The sequence below is a fragment of the Capra hircus genome, chromosome 9 (genome assembly GCF_001704415.2).
Source record: "Capra hircus breed San Clemente chromosome 9, ASM170441v1, whole genome shotgun sequence".
Classification (NCBI taxonomy): Eukaryota; Metazoa; Chordata; class Mammalia; order Artiodactyla; family Bovidae; genus Capra; species Capra hircus.
In genome coordinates, this window is record NC_030816.1 from 54,945,940 (window position 1) to 54,963,139 (window position 17,200).

Genomic DNA, 17,200 nt, shown 5'->3' on the forward strand with positions numbered 1-17,200 from the left:
CACTTCATAGTATGTACTTTTTAATATTTAATCTCTTTTCTGGTTCTTTCTTCTTTCCAACACTATTTTGTCTTTTCCTCATTATCATGTCATCTGTATTAGATTTAGTTTACCTTCATGTCTTTTATATAGCTTTATTATCAACCTTAATTTTTTTCTGGAACATGTTAGGCGTTTACTCAAATAACAAGTAATAGTTTATACCATGATCGTTAGCATTTAACATCTTGTCCACAGCTTAGAAGTCAAGCCTCCTTTTCTTTGAAAATGGCACATAGTGGGAACCATCTGCAAAGACTTGGCTTTGATGGGACTGCAAAGTCCCCTGTTATCAATTCTCTTCAGTCTCTTTCCTTTATTGCTGCAGCAGCCTAGCAGCCCCTGATTCCACCTGACTATTCTCCACCGACTCTTCAATAGGCACTAACCCATAAGAGAGAGAAATGTAAGTCACAGCTCTTCTCTCTTATATTGATTGGCCAGAAATTTTGTTTAGGTTTTTCCATAAAATGTTACGAAAAAACCTGAGCAAATTTGTTGATCAACCCAATAAAATCTGATAATAATCATCATCGAATATTAGTAAATTTTTCAATTCAGTTCAGTCACTCAGTCATGTCTGACTCTTTGCAACCCCATGGACTGCAGCACACCAGGCTTCCCTGTCCATCACCAACTCCCGGAACTTGCTCAAACTCATGTCCATCGAGTTGGTGATGCCATCCAACCATCTCATCCTCTGTCGTCCCCTTCTCCTCCTGCCTTCAGTCTTTCCCAGCACCAGGGTCTTTTCAAATGAGTCAGTTCTTTGCATCAGATGGTCAAAGTGTTAGAGTTTCAGCTTTAGCATCAGTTCTTACAATGAATATTCAGGGCTGATCTCCTTTAGGATGGACGGGTTGGATCTCCTTGCAGTCCAAGGGACTCTCAAGAGTCTTCCCCAACACCACAGTTCAAAAGCATCAATTCTTCTGCACTCAGCTTTTTTTATAGTCCAACTCTCACATCCCTACATGACTACTGGAAAAACCATAGCTTTGACTAGATGGACCTTTGTTGGCAAAGTAATGTCTCTGCTTCTTAATATGCTGTGTAGGTTGGTCATAGTTTTTCTTCCAAGGAGCAAGCATCTTTTAGTTTCATCACTGCAGTCACCGTCTGGAATTCTAAAAGTAATGGGTTTGTTTTTAAAAAGAAAATGCCAGACTTCCAGAGTGGTCCAGTGGTTAAGAATCTGCCTGCCAGTGTAGGGGACACAGGTTCCATCCCTGGTCCAGGAAGGTCCCACACGCTTCCGAGCATAAGCCCATGCCCCACAACTACTGAACCTGTGCCCTAGAACACATGCTCCACAAGAGAAGCCACTGCAGTGAGAAGCCCACACAGCTCAAGAGTACCCAGCTCACTGCAACTGGAGAAAGTGTGCAGCAACAAAGACCCGGAGCAGCCAAAAATGAATAAATCAATAAAAAGTAGCTTTTTAAACATAAATAAAAATAAAATGGTAGATATATCACAGGTAAGGTAAGATGAAGTCGCTCAGTCATGTCCGACTCTTTGCGACCCCCATGGACTATAGCCTACCAGGCTCTTCCATCCATGGGATTTTCCAGGCAATTGTCCTGGAGTGGGTTGCCATTGCCTTCTCCAGAGGATCTTCCCGACCCAGGGATCGAACCCAGGTCTCCCACATTGTAGGCAGACGCTTTCCCATCTGAGCCACCAGGGAAGTCTATAAATATATCACACTTACAAATTTTTAATTATCCTGATACGACCAAACTTTTCATTTTAGCTGCTTCCTCCAGTTAAAATTATTTTAAAGCATTGTGATGGGAGACGAAGGGATATGGGAAAAGAGAGAAAATCACCACTGAGCTATGAGGTTTAAAGACTGGAACAGAACTTTTGGGGTCTTCGTTGTGCCTGGTTACAGTCCCTGACTTGCGAGTAGCCATAGGTACCCACCCTGAGAAGCCTGGGAATAGGAAAAAGGAAAGTATATACAGAATTAAATCTCTAAGAATCCATACTGACCTCTTTTTGCTCAGAGTTTTAATCTTCCAAAGCCTGACTCTCATCCACGTGCAAAAGATATATACATAAGAATGGAAAACTGTCCAGAAAATGAATAGCCTGTATACGTGGAAATGATGGTTCTGTAAAGGTACTTTTCAGTAACCAGGAATTATTTGCTACTAAAATATGAAGCAGAAATTGAAATATTTGATAAATATTAAAAAGTCTGCACAGTAGTTTTATTTGAACTATCCAAGACTCTATGATTTGAAAATTGGAATTGAAAACAGATTATACATTTTACAACATTTATGTCACTTAACTTAGCCTGGAACACTGTGGGGGAAAATATCCTGCATTAAAAGATTCCTTGTTTTCACTCCAGCAAAATCCAGGACTTTTCAAATGAACATTTTAAGCACTATAAATGCCCAGCTACAGGGGGTTGCTTAAATAAATCCTTGCACATTCCGACAATGGAATGACCTGCTACTAAAAGTGAGATTGGAATCTAAGTTGACTGACAGAGATACCCCCCACATATAAAGTGAGAAAAAGGAGTTACAAATGAACGCACCTGTCATGATTCAGTATGAATATAGAGAGGAGGAGAGCGGAAAGGGGCAAGGCTGTAAAAGATAAAACAAGTGAATGACCGCATGGCTGCATGAATCCATGAATGAATGGATTATATCAAAAGAAAGTTATATGCTTCTACACAGCTTTGGGGTGGGAGTGATTTTTACACTCTTACTTTTTGTACTTTGTTACTGTCTACAATGTTACTGTTTCAGTTTTATCAGGAAAGGCTGATACTGTTTTCATTTTAAGAAAATTAAACTATGAAATATTTGATTTATTTTTTAAATTTAAATTGTATCTGATTTTTAAAAAAATTCCTCCAGAGTGTCTTTATACATTTAGTAGCAATGAACATCTGTACCCTCTATTCATCACTGAGAAAGAATGCAGACAGAGACCATGGTCAGACTTAGCTATAAAACATAAGCAATTAGTTGGTAAAAGGATTCAAGGGATCAATGAGAGTGTTTTCAAGGAAGATTTAGCAAGATAGATTTAAATCAGAAGAAAATGTTACCTATTAGTGCTAATCAGTAATCGTCTTTTATATTTCAAATCAAAAGTTCTAGAATAAAAGCAGAACCCCAAAGTTTTATTTTAACTTAAACTGTTCAGAAAATTAAATGTTGCAGTTTGGAATAATATTTCTTCAGTTGCTCTTAAGTGTAACTGAGTTTTCACGCATTCTGAGTTGTCATGCATGACAGTATGTTTCACAGTAACTTTGAGTGCATTGAGAAGGGTGAGTGAGATGGAGAAACTAAGTGTTCATTCATTTCTAATGCTTTCTTCCCTTCTTTGCTTTTACCCGAAGAATGTTTACACAGTTAGCTTCCCCAAGCCTGGTTTTGTAGAGCTGTCCCCTGTGCCTATTGATGTTGGAACAGAAATCAATCTGTCCTTCAGCACCAAGAATGAGTCTGGGATCATTCTCTTGGGAAGTGGAGGGACACCCATTCCACCTAGGAGAAAACGACGGCAAACTGGACAGGTAATTACACCACCTAATTAATACAATAAAAATAAAATAATAGTTAATAAAAAATACAACACCTAATTAATAATGCATTTCCCCTAATGCTTATATAAAACAATTATTTTACAAAGAGACCCAGGAGAGGCATTTAGGATTTATAAATTGTCTTTGTATTTTTTAAATTTGTATTATTTATTCCTATTATCATCTTAGGACAATTATCTCCCCAAGGATTTTTCTGTTGGTCAATTCTAGGTGTAGGTGCACTTGTATTTACATCCATATATCATATGAGTTTGAACATATAAAGAGAGAACGCTTAAAATATATTCAAATTGTATTAGTATTCTCTTCTAAGTCCCGTTTCCTACCAACTCTGTAGATATCCAGATGGGGGACCCTTAAATTTAAATTCCTTTTGGATCAGTTTCACTAGCTAACATGATGCAGTCTGTTGGCGCCTAACTGCTCCACCTTCTCTGGACACCAAGAAAGCAAAGAATGGACCTGGATAGGAGAAGACAAAAAAAAAAACACAACCAACGCAGTGTCACAAGAGTGACATCAAAATAAAGCCTACACAGAGTCTGCTTTGTGAACTTTTTTCCTACCCTCTAGCCATTCAATTCTGTTAAAAGCTAGCTCTTAGTTGTCCACGTCTAGGCACCATAAGTCTTTACTGCATGGATATTCCTCCAGTACTTTCAACCATACTTTTAAAGATAACACATTTTTTCCTTTTAATCTAGTTTTTCTCAGTGAAAGCGTTCTTAGGAATTACCTAGTCTGCCATGGCCAAAGCATAGAGTACTTTATAAACATGTCCTTTATAAATATGCATGCATCCCTGTGAAGCAGGTTGTATTGTTTGTGATTATAGGATTATTAAAATCACTTTTATCATTTAAAGTTTAATAAGTTAAACCACTATTTAATAATAGTATGTAATAATATTCTTTTCTCCCCACCACCAAAAAAAGAAAATAACAAAATACAGTTGACCCTTGAAAATATGAGTTTGATCACACAGGTCCCCTTTTATGTGAATTTTTTCTTCAGTGGTAAATACAACAATATTACATGGTCCAAGGTTGACTGAAACTGAGGATGCAGAATATCTGATATGGAGGAACTGAGTAAAGGGAGGGCCAACTATAAGTTATGTTCTGATTTTTGACTGTGTGGAGGGTCAGTACCTCACGTCATTCACCTGTACTGACAAATAAAATCCAAAAACGTACAACCATGAGTAACTTGCATTATCTACAGAACACAAAGGTGGTTTGATATTAGAAAGTCTGAAAATCATATAATCATCTTGCTAGACATAGAGAACACTTGTAGCTAAACACCCATTCGTGATCAAAAATAACAATAACAAAAGACAGTAAATTAAAAAGAGAATGATAGGAAAACATAAAAATTTCCTATAAAATCAAGCCCAAGAAATGATAAATATTATTGCTATACTGGTTTTAGCCAATGCAATAAGAAAAGAATTAATAAATATAGTACAAGAAAAAAATATATAATTTAACAAGAAATAAAACAAACATAAGACCTATATTGGAAAAATTATAAAATTTATTGAAAATGTATAACAGACTACTTAATAAAATCATTATGTTAATGGAAAGATTCAGTATTAAAAATATTTCACTTCTCCATAAAATCATATGTAGGTTTGCCTTCAATGAAAATATCACCTTATCTTTTTGTAAATCAGAACAAATTTTAAAATTAATATCAAAAGTCCAAGAAAGTTATGAAATAGAATAAGTTGGAGAACTGTTCTAGCAGTTTTGAATCATGGTTGTGTAGTATTAATACATGGATAACTGTGTCAGTGGAACATAAGAGAGAGCCAAATATAGATGGAAATGACATTTGGGAGTAGGTGGCATTGCACATCATCAGGGAAAAAAGTGAACCTTTCAGGGAATAATTCTGGGGCAATTCGTTATCCATTTAGAAAAAAAAATGAAGTAATTTCTATTTCATGTTAAATAGAAAATTAATTCCCAATTAATTAACATCTTAAATATGAAAGGAAAAAAGTTTGAAATGTTTAGAAGAAAATGTAAAAGGATAATCTATGACCTTAAGGAAGAAACTAATTTGTTTGGGAAGGCAAAAAAAAACAAACAAACATTTTTTTGAAAATTAGAGGGAGAAGTAATGTTTTATCTCATTTTATATTGTGCATAACAAGTATGAAATAAGTATAGTAAAAATATTCTCCTAAAGTCTTTGCCTTTTAATCCAAAAACCAAAAAATTTACTATAATAAATGTAAATAATAAGCCAGTTATTATAATGAAAGGACCAGATCAAACCTTCTGAGATAGATTTTCACTAAAGTATATCTGTGCCCTGGATCACAGTCAAGTAACTAAATACCACCTCTCAGTTTCAGATTTCTCCTCATCAGAACCAAATAAATAGGCTTGAATCATCAGTTGTCAGGATAGTTCTTAAAATAAAACTTTTTCATTAAAACAATTAAAATGAGAAGATATTAAGTGCTATAGTACAAATTAGAAATAACATGTTAATGCTTCAACATTTTAATGAATATCTGTTTTAAAATCTCACTATTATTGCTGTCCGAAAGAGGAAACAATATTAAATAACTCGTTTCTGTTGTAGAATCAAACTGGTTAAATGACATACTTTATTTTTCAAAGCTACCAGTTTTGATACTCACAATCACATTTGTGATTATGTTCTGCTAACAGGGTTTGAGACCTCAATCAGCTAAAAAAAAAAAAACTTTAATCGAGTGCTTAGATGGCAGTTGCCCCTTTCTGATGGATGGTGACACTAATCCAGGTCCTCTGGCCATTTTGCATGGAACATGCAGCAACACAGCCGATTTTGCAAACTGTTGGAGACATTGTGACGTTTGACTGAAACCATCTCCACCGCCTTGTGGTGACTCACGGAGGACCGACTGATCGTGTGTGGCAGGGGGGCCCGTGCTCCACTAGAAAAGGAGCATACGGTGGTGTCAGCTTTGGGGATGAGGACTGCATTCAGTTTGCTCCCTGGGGTTCACAAACTAATCTCAAAAACCACACTGTTGCTATAGTAACAGTGACAAGAAGAAAGCAGTGGTGTTTATGGATGAAAAATTGTCTGCCTTCTTTCTAAATGTGGGAGACAAGTTAGGTGTTGGTGATAGCAATCCATTCCACCAGCCTGGAGAAGGCATTGAAATCTAAACACTCAAAATGCCCAGAAGTGGGAGTGAGACCTGATTTCCAGAAGCTAGCTGTCCATCTGTGAATGCAAGGGAGAGGGGTTTTATTAACCCCCTTTGTTTCCTGATGGGTTTCATGAATTAGAAGCCCAATGCGAGCACAGCTGTTCCTTTCAGCATGGCAAATCTGCTTTGCAGGGATGGCTCCCTTACTATCTCCCATTCCACATCAACTAACAAGCAAAAATGGTAAGTGATTGTAAAGCTATTTCCAGCTGCTTTAAATACTCTGTAAGAAAATATTGAGTCTTAACTTCTCAGGTAAGCTCTCAGAGCAGATGAATCTGCCGTTCTTTCAGGTAACTAAGCTAAGTCCTAGATGAGACTCCTCTCGTCTTCAATAACCATTTGCTGTTGCAGGTCTATTATGCGATCTTCCTGAACAAGGGACGTCTGGAAGTGCATCTCTCCACAGGGGCGCGCACAATGAGGAAAATTGTCGTCAAACCAGAGCCGAGTCTGTTTCACGACGGGAGAGAGCATTCTGTTCATGTAGAGAGAACTAGAGGGTAACAATAGTTCTGGCGACTGACTGTACTGTCGTAACTAACACGAACGTTTTTGCTTGCCTTAGTCCTTAGCTGGACCTTTGTGTGTATGGACAGATGACGCATTGCTGAATTCTCAAGTAGCTTAATTTTGTCTTCTTTATATTTCATACTTTGGGAACTTCATTTACCTTGACCCTTAGGAGTTTTATTCTTAACGTTTTTTCTGCTGAGCAGCTCTACTCTCCACCTCTGGAAAACCAAATGCATCTTCTGAAGCCATAGCTAAGAAAAATCTCTCCCTCTGCACCTCTCAAATACTCTCTTCTCAAATAAAGCATATGTGGGTGGTGAAACGGCACAGAGCAGCTCAGCTGGGGCCCACAGCCTTTGGCAGCTGCCATTTCATTCGGGTTCCAAGGCAGTTATGGCAGCTGCTTAGAAATCTGTCACAAATACAGAGCAGGGCAGCAGCTGCAGGACCTGTGGGGCCCTGTTCTGTGCGAGCCTCATGCCTGGCCCCTGCCAAGGTGTGCGGGGTCCCTGCGCCACAGCTCTGTGAGGGACCAGAGTTGAGAGAGGGCAGAGGCTGCTGTCTTGCCATCAGTGCACAGAGGCTGCCTCTCTGCTGAGCCACCAGAACACTTGCTTCCCAGCCCTGAGTCAGGGAATTGGCTGTTAGTGTTATGAGCTGATGTCTTATTTTTTCAGACTGCTGAAGTACTTTATGCTTACTTTATTGAGGAAGTCATTTGTTATTTGATTTTTTTTCCATCAAAGTGTATGACAGCTCAGGTAAGGGGCTTCCCTGATGGTTCAGCAGGTAAAGAATCCACCTGCGATGCAGGCAGGAGACACTGGAGATGCACATTCTATCCCTGGGTGGGTGAGATCCCCTGGAGAAGGAAATGGCAGCCCACTCCAGTATTCTTGCCTGAGAAATCCCACGGACAGAGGAGCCCGGTGGGCTGCAGTTCATGGGTCACAAAGAGTCAGACACGACTGAGCAACTAAGCACACAAGCACGGTGAGTTTAGAAAGACAATTAGAGAAAAACAGAAGCCCAGACTTAAGACCTCCAAGCCAACAATCCATTTAGACTGAAAACAGAAAAGAACTGGAAATCAAACTTGATGAAACCTCAAAACATGGAGAATACTTTTAAATATAACAGTATGAAGGTGTAGCAAAAGTTCAAGCAAGCAGATGTTATTCTGTACTTAAAGACCACCATTTTTTAATCATCCTCTTGTGTGGACTATAGTTTAAATAAGTAATAACAATGTCTTGTAAGTAAAGAAACTTTCCTTGCTTTGCATTTTTCTGTTATATAGAGCATTATCTTTTGGGCTGAATTAATGCTCAGTCAATTACGGAGTATCTACTAACTGAAATGTTTAGAAACCATGATTAAGACAAATGAGGGATCAATATTTGGACAAACTAAGAACATTTACTAATCTTCTAGGCACATATTGCAGTCAGGGTCTCTGAAGAGAAATGCAAACTGAATGTTCTCATTTGAACCTTAAGGAATGCTCTAGAATACTGATTTTGCAAGTCTTCTAGGCTTTACTTCAGGTCCTTTGCCAAATGTTAGTCCTTCTTATTGTAGGAAAAACTTTTTTAAGGTTTTTAAATAATTTCAAGAAGCAAATGCAGATCTGAGAAATATAGTTGGCCAAAAAATCATCCAAAATATGTTATTTTGTAGAGAAAGGATTCTGACATTCCCAAGTGCATTTTGATGTTATGCTAAGGTGTCCTTTTAACAGGTGTCTCTTCAAGAAGGGTATTTTAGTATGCCAGCTTCACAGCTGTTGGCCATCAATCCAACCTTTATTTGATTAATCTCGGTATAGTACATCCCTGAAAACTGGTCATTCAGTTAATTGGCCATATAAACAAACTGTTGTGCCATTCTCTATTAATTAAAGGATAATGTATTGGACATATTAGTGTGTTGTCACTACACTCTGTGGCAAAGCACGAGCTCATTTGCCACCATAATGTCTCATTCAGCACTCTGAGGTCAAAAGACAATTATCACCTATCCTTTAAACAAGTGCTTCAATTAACTGATTAACCGGAGATCACTAATGACCCTAAGAACATCACCTAGAAACATATTTTAATGCTTCACATCAATTTTATGGCATGCCTTGTGTCAAATACTACAAAAATTATGTCCTTTAGTTATTCTAAATATATATGAGATATGTATTCATATCCTTTCATTGTAGATGAGGAAATATTAACTAATTTACCCCAAATCACATAGCTAGTAAATAACAGGCAGGATTTAAACCCAGCTATGCTTGACTTCGGAGAAAGTAATGGCAACCCACTCCGTTACTCTTGCCTGGAAAATCCCATGGATGGAAGAGCCTGGTAGGCTATAGTCCATGGGGTCACTAAGAGTCAGGCGCAACTGAGCGACTTCACTTTCACTTTTCACTTTCATACATTGGAGAAGGAAATGGCAACCCACTCCAGTATTCTTGCCTGGAGACTCCCAGGGACAGAGGAGCCTAGTAGGCTGCCGTCTATGGGGTCGCACAGAGTCAGACACGACTGAAGCGACTTAGCAGCAGAAGCAGCATACTTGACTTTAACACCTCCATCTGTGCTTGCTAGGTATTTATTCTTACCTCTATGACCTCAGAGGTTTGTATTACTTGATGTTGATGATGATACTCTTGTTAACTTGGAAATACTTGCTTTCTTCCAACACTATTTAGAGATGTCAATTGTTTCCTTTCTTCAAACAATACCACCTCATAAAATTAGTAGATTTTTATCAAATTGAGAGGCAAGCTTTTCAGTATTTACTCTTTTTATGCTTCCTTTCTCATTTTCTTTCCTTCTCTACTCCTCCCTCTGCAAAAATTTCACCTCCTGTACTTTGGTGTCTAATTCCCTAGTACTCCAGTGATCCTCTGCCTTTTATAACTGCTTGGCCCTCTGATCTTCCTCCTGAAGTCCACCTAAATGGCCAGTAGTTCTAAGTGGATAAAAACAGTAAACCCTGAGAGCCTGGAGTAGAAGCTTAGGCACATAGCTATTCTCCATGAAAGCATTCTTCACACAGGTACAGAATTAGGCTAAAGACCACAAAGTTGGAGCAAATATTTCAGGAGTAATTTGAGGTTTCCAGAATGGGACCAAGATTTGAATACTGCAACCCAATTATTTCTTTCTAGCCATCCAAAATATGTTCAATTTAAAAATTTCAGGTTTTGCTTCTCATGTAAATTGTAAATTTCAGGGCACTTCTCTTAATATCTTTTACCATGTACACAGTTCATTTGATAGTGATTTGAAAAAAAACTTAGATCAATATTTCACACAAATAACTTGAATATAAGTGATAAAATATTATAAAACTTCAAGATTCAACTATTGAAATTTTAAGGAAATACAGCTGACATATTACAATGTTAATAGTATTGTAATGATTCTTATAATGCTTTTTGGGCATAGTAGGTCCACAGTAAAGAATTTTTGAATAAATGCTTTTTAAAAAACACACCAGAATCATAAAGAACATGCAATATCCCTGTTTATAAAGTGCTAGATAAATGACCTAGATTTGATGCTCTTAGGTTGTAAAATACAAACTGGATTCAACTGTAGTCTTTTAACAGTGTCCTTATTAAGTAATACAACCTCAGTGCAATGCCTTAGTTAATGGTTTCTGTGGTTCAGAGTAGGGGTTCTTATCCTCCTTTTATAACAGAATCAAATGGGACTGAGCAAGATTTAATAACTAACCCAAGGTCACACAGCTAGTAAGCTTTCACGCAAGCTAAGTCGCTTCAGTTGTGTCCGACTCTGACTCTGGACTGTAGCCTGCCAGGCTCCTCTGTTCATGAGGATTCTCTAGGCAAGAATACTGGAGTGGCTTGCCATTTCCTCCTCCAGATCTGCACAGGGATGGAACCTGTGTCTCTTATGTCTTCTGCATTGGCAGGTAGTTCATACTAGTGCTTAAGTCCACTCTGTTCTTCTGAAAGTTCATGGAGATCTGAAAGATCTCCACCCTGTGATCCAGTAAGGGCCATTGTTGTGGTCTTTAGGGGCAGAACCAGACTAGAGAGAGTCCACATAAGAAAGAGGAGAGCCTCTGGATCTTTAAAAATTCTAATCAAAAGCAGAGATTTGCTCTCCTCAGACAGTATTTAATAGTGGCTTAAACCCTTCATTCAAACCCTGAGGAACACTGGCATATAGGAGATTACTTTTAGCAAATGGAAAAAAAAAAAAGAGGGAGTATAAGGGGTACTTCTCAATGAGTCACACATATCCAGAAGTGAGTGGTTTTCTAAAAGTCTCATAAAACCACCCACATTCTTAACAATAAGGTTGAACTCTTGAATTTTGCCAACACAATCTTTTGAAGTCTGGCAAAACATCAATATATCATTCTGCCTATTTTGCCTTTGAAACTAAATCCAATCTGCTCCCTCCATACCACCTGAGCAATAAAGAGACATAAAAAATGCTTCATAGAATGGAAGGGAGTAAGTATATCCTTGATTAGAGCATGGGTCCAGAGTCAGACTGCCTGGGTTCAAATCCCAGCACATCTGTATGAATTGGCAAAGCTACTTAGCCAATCTGTTCCCCTCGGTAAACTCATCTGTACAGTGAGTATAGAGTTTTTTAAAAGATGTTTGTTAAAAAGATGTTTCTGACATTTTAAGCCACAACAATATCTGGTTTTCGTTCTGTTCTCTTACATTTGCATTGTCCCAATGTGGGCCAGTTGTTCACTCCCATTTCAGAGCATCTTTGCCTGATTTATTGTTTCTAACTCTATGTGTGGTTTTTCTTCTTTATAAAATCAAGTAATATAACATTTTAGAACTGAGTTTGCAGCCTAAATATTTCAGATTTTCTCTCCAGATATGAGTTAGTTTGTAGTAATCCCCATTCATGATCCTCAGGCTATTGACTAACACTTCTGACTAAGGGCCCCATGCTGACTATTGGGACTGAAGTTTAAAAACCTGCTTCTAGAACAAAAGAGAAAATGCTTTTGGTCATTTTCATCAGCAGAATTCTTTGCCTCCTGATTCTCTTCCCCAGGATCCACAGAGTGAATAAGTAGCATGAGGTTCTCAATTAGTAATGTGTAAGTTATCTCTCATAGGCAAATTAAGGATGTTAATGAAACAGCCACTAAAGAAAATCATTGCAGTGAACAATTAGCCTGGCGTTCTAGCCTGCCTCTTCCATTCAAAAGCCAGCAGCTACTTTCTTTATAAAACATCCAGTAAGCGTTTGCTGTTGATTCCTACAATCTGAGCTCTCAGGAGTACAGTTTGTCCCCTAGCAAGAAGATAATAGCTGGCACAAACCAAGAAATAAAGAGCCAAACAAAACATGACCCCATGCTGTGCTAAACCGACTGAGCCTCATACGATTAAACATTACAACCCCACACAGAAGCCTCCACTCCACTGGCTCATGTGTAGGACCACTGTTGTCAACGCTACCAGAGGCTAATGCTATAGCTACACCACTGCCTTGTTTCAAGAAACTCTCTAGGAGAGCTAACAAGGGAGGCAGAGGGGCAAGATCCTGAGAAACAGTATCGTTTGCTAAGTGACAAGTTCCGAATCATCAGATTTGGCTCTCTTAAAAGCTACTGGAAGAAGGGGTGCAGGGTGTCGGGAGAGAGTTTGATTTCCAGTTGTATAGGACACTGTGTGTTTTACACTTGTTTACTTTCAATATTTTATCAGCATATTTACTGTTCAAGTGGATGAAGACAGAAAGCATATGCAAAATCTGACAGTGGAACAGGCAATAGAAGTTAAAAAGCTTTTCGTTGGGGGCGCTCCACCTGAATTTCAACCTTCCCCACTCAGAAATATTCCTCCCTTTGAAGGCTGTATATGGAACCTTGTTATAAACTCTGTGTAAGTGAATCTCCTTGTTACTCTTTTTTTTTTTTCCCCATAGGACGATCGCTATTGCATCTGCGTTATCCAAAACCATGAGGTGGGGGAGAGGGGAAACAATGAAGATCTTCAGGTCACATTTTTGTTTAATTGCACTGATGACCTTTAAAAGGGGAAGGGGGAAATGTGATGTAATGGTAGGGAAGCAGGACAATGAAAATTAAGAGAAAATACTGAATTTTCATTATGTTCCCTTAGCCCTATGGACTTTGCACAGCCTGTATCCTTCAAAAACGCAGACATTGGTCGCTGTGCCCATCAGAAACGCCCTGAGGAGGAAGATGGAGCAGTTACAGCTGAAACAGTTATCCAGCCAGAGCCAGTTCCTACCCCAGCGGTTCCTGCACCCACCCCATTTCTGACACACGTAGGTGTTTACGTCCCATTGCTTTCCCATTTTACCCCTGTGTTTGTAGTCACTTTCTGAAAGAAGTTACTCAGGATATCTAGTATCTTCTACTGCTAGAATTAGAGGAAGGGTCACCTGTCTATGAAAACCTATTCTCCTTACCCCTTCCTTGAATTACTTTCATTTATATTTATTGTCTCCCTTAATCTTCTTGTTTATAAAGTGGCACATGTTTTCAGTTGAAAAGTTAGCACAAAAATGTCTGCAGAATCAATAATAAAACCCACCTATACTAGCACCACCCAGAGGTAATCATATCAATTTTCAGCCCCTTTTATTTGCATTTTACATAGTAGATCTCATATCGTGTATATAACTTGGTATTCTGTTTTTATTTTTATTTTATTTTATTTTTTTTGGTATTCTGTTTTTAAAAACCTGTTGCCAATGTGTGTTTTAAAAACATCTTGCCAATGTGTGTGTCTAATATAATGTATATGTATATGTATGTTTGTGTGAGAGAGACATAAAAAAATGCTTCATAGAATAGAAGGGAGTAAGTATATTCTTGATTAGAGCACGGGTCCAGAGTCAGACTGCCTGGGTTCAAATCCCAGCACATCTGTATGAATTGGCAAAGCTACTTAGCCAATCTGTTCCCCTCGGTTAACTCATCTGTACAGTGAGTATAGAGTTTTTTAAAAGATGTTTGTTAAACACCTAGCATTATATTCAACACTTAATAAATGGCATAATTACCATATAGTAATGATCATAGTGACAGCTTTTAAACAATTTCTATTCAATATTATAAGTAATTTTCCTAACAGCTGTCTAAAATATATACATATACATCATCACCCAATTTTTAACTGAGTTAATTAAGAATTAGTTAGCCTAAATAATAAACCCAAACACAGTCAGTAAGTGGCAGGATAGGAATTTTAGTCCAGTGGGTCTGATTATACAATCTGATTCCTTATCACGGCAACACTTTGTCTTTACAGGTGGTTCTGTCTTGCTCATTGAGCAGTTACCATTTAGAGCATTTCTAGTTTTTCACTACTAGAAACTGTATTCTAATCAGCACTTCTGTACATCAGACTTTCTCATTGTTTCTAATGATGTTCTTAAAACAGATTCTTTAATGGGTAATTATGAGGCCAAGTGAAGAATATAGCCAAGATTCTCAACACATATACAGAAATTGCTTTTTCCAAAGGTTATACAAATTTTCATTCTCACCACCAAAGGTCTCACCCTGCTCTTGACAACATATGCACCGTACTTATAATATTTGCCAGTTGACAGATGGAACATGTTACTTTGAGTGAAGATTTTGAAACTCTCCAACATTTTGTTCTTTTCGTTAGTTTTCATGATGGAATTAGTTGCTCTGTAGAGTGGTGTGCTCATTGTCACTAAAAATATTTATTAAATGAGAAGCCAAACTGGCCATTTATTCCAGTCATCATTTCCTCCTCTGTAAAATGTGGGCATTATACCTACATTGCCTAATGATGGGATTATTATAAGAATCAAATGAGATAGTATATGTGGAAGTTCTTTGAAAAGTAGAAAAGGTGTGCACGCATAGATACCGTAGGAAGATTCTTTCTTGTGGGCTTTTCTCTAGCTGCAGTGAAAGGGGGCTACTCCCTAGTTGCAGTACATGAGTTTCTTATTTCGGTGCTTTCTCTAATTGTGGAGCTTGGGCTCCAGAGCGTTCGGGCTTCAGTTGTTGCAGCACGTGGGCTCCGTAGTTGTGATTCCTGGCCTCTAGAGCACAGGCTCAGTACTTGTTACTCACGGGCTTCATTGTCCTGCAGCATGTGGGATCTTACCAGACCAGGGATTGAGCCCTTGTCTCCTGCATTGATAGGTGGATCCTTCACCCCTGAGCCACCAGGGAAGCCCCAGATACTGTGAGAATTTTCTGCGTTTGCTAAGTAACTAGTATGTGTCCAGTACTCTGCCAGGCATAGTATATCCATTATTTCATTTGATTTCCACAAGTTGTTAATTTATTTATTTATATTGTTGGAAGTATTATTAGCCCCATTTCACAGAAGAAAATACCTCTGATCTCACAGCACAGCTAGCAAGTGAAAGGTTATCAGTCATTTGGGGATTAGTTCATGGAGTTGCTTTTCTCCTAAGACATACTATCTGCCACATGGATTTTAGAATGTTTCCTTAGTGCTTCCATAATATAGCTTTATGCTAGACTTCTCCCAGCAAAGGGAAGGTGAATGATCCCCACCCCTTTTCCCTCATACACCACTCTCTGAACTGTTATCCTTCATATCTGTTCCTTGGTCTCAAGTCAATTAAAGAATTAAAAATGCTGTGGGTAAAATAAGCTTTTTAGACACTGGATGAAAATATCCATTTGGATTCTATAGGAAAGTAGATCCTAAATTCTGAACAACTAACTTTGAATTATAAAAAGCAGAAGCCCTCAAGACCAGCTGGTCCAATTGCCATCTTAATACATGAATCTTTTTGTATACTTGATGTGGACGTACAGACTTTGCTTGAACATTCCATTGACAAGACTCTTGCAGTGTAATAGGGCAGGCTCTAGTTGTAGGAAAGCCATTGGTTATAATGAAGTCAAACCATATCCCTATAACCTCCATGTAATGATTGTGTTTCTGTAGCCAAACACATTAAGTTTTTATCTTCTCTAACGTCCCTTCAAGCATTTGAAAACAGCTGTGCTCTCCTTTCCCAGGCTAAATATTCCATATTTCAAGCATTTTTCTTAATTGCTAATTTTGTTATTCCCACCAATAATATTCTTATATTTGAAAGATCTCTTTCAAAATATGGCACCTAGAATAGACCATACTACTCAAAATGGAGTACACGGTCCAGAGGAAAGCAGAGTTCCTCCTTCCACTGGTCTGGCATCATATTCACTAATACACCTGAGGATGTGTTAATGTTTTAAGCAGACGTGTCATGCCATCAGCTCCTCATTAGGTACCGTATTTGGTCAACCAAAACCTTGAGGGCCTTTGAAATTCTCTTGAGTCGGGTCCTTCAGCCAGTAAACACTGCATTGGTCTGGTTTATTGGTGAATAATTCTGCTGGACCTACCAGTCACCCTTCTTTTTTTCTTTTTAGTGATCACCTTTCTTAGTTGTGTTTCTAAAACACAACCTTTTAGGAGATGTCAAGCATATGCTTGTGTGGTTTCTAGAGATCATATTTGCCTCCTTTTTCTGAAAACAAAGATCCTTTCACATCTGGACTGGAGATTTTAACTCATTTAAGTTTTCTTATAACCTTCTGTTCTAATTCCAGTTTTCTCTCAGCAGTGTGTTTAACTTCTACAAAAAAGAGCGATCCACTTAATAGAGAAAACAAAAGCTAAAGAGAGGTTGAGTAACAGTCCTGTGGGTTGGTGTAGAAAGACTCACAGAACATCGGACTGGCGCATTCTAATACTTATGACGATGTGGTCAAATTTGTGTATTTTAGAATCTTTCATCGCTGTTGGGTTGTACCATATTTTCAGAGTTTCAGATCATGGAACCATATATTTC

General features: G+C 38.1%; 1 protein-coding gene across 3 annotated transcripts in view; it reads left to right on the forward strand.

Moving 5' to 3' along the window:
* LAMA2 (laminin subunit alpha 2) overlaps positions 1-17,200 on the forward strand; it is a 677,281-nt gene that overhangs the window by 639,816 nt on the left and 20,265 nt on the right. For all 3 annotated transcript variants that reach the window (XM_005684731.3, XM_005684732.3, XM_018053196.1), the window contains 4 exons: positions 3,416-3,592; positions 7,200-7,348; positions 13,078-13,254; positions 13,495-13,663. In XM_005684731.3, coding sequence (XP_005684788.2) covers positions 3,416-3,592; positions 7,200-7,348; positions 13,078-13,254; positions 13,495-13,663 — 672 coding nt within the window. The remainder of the gene's footprint in view (positions 1-3,415; positions 3,593-7,199; positions 7,349-13,077; positions 13,255-13,494; positions 13,664-17,200) is intronic.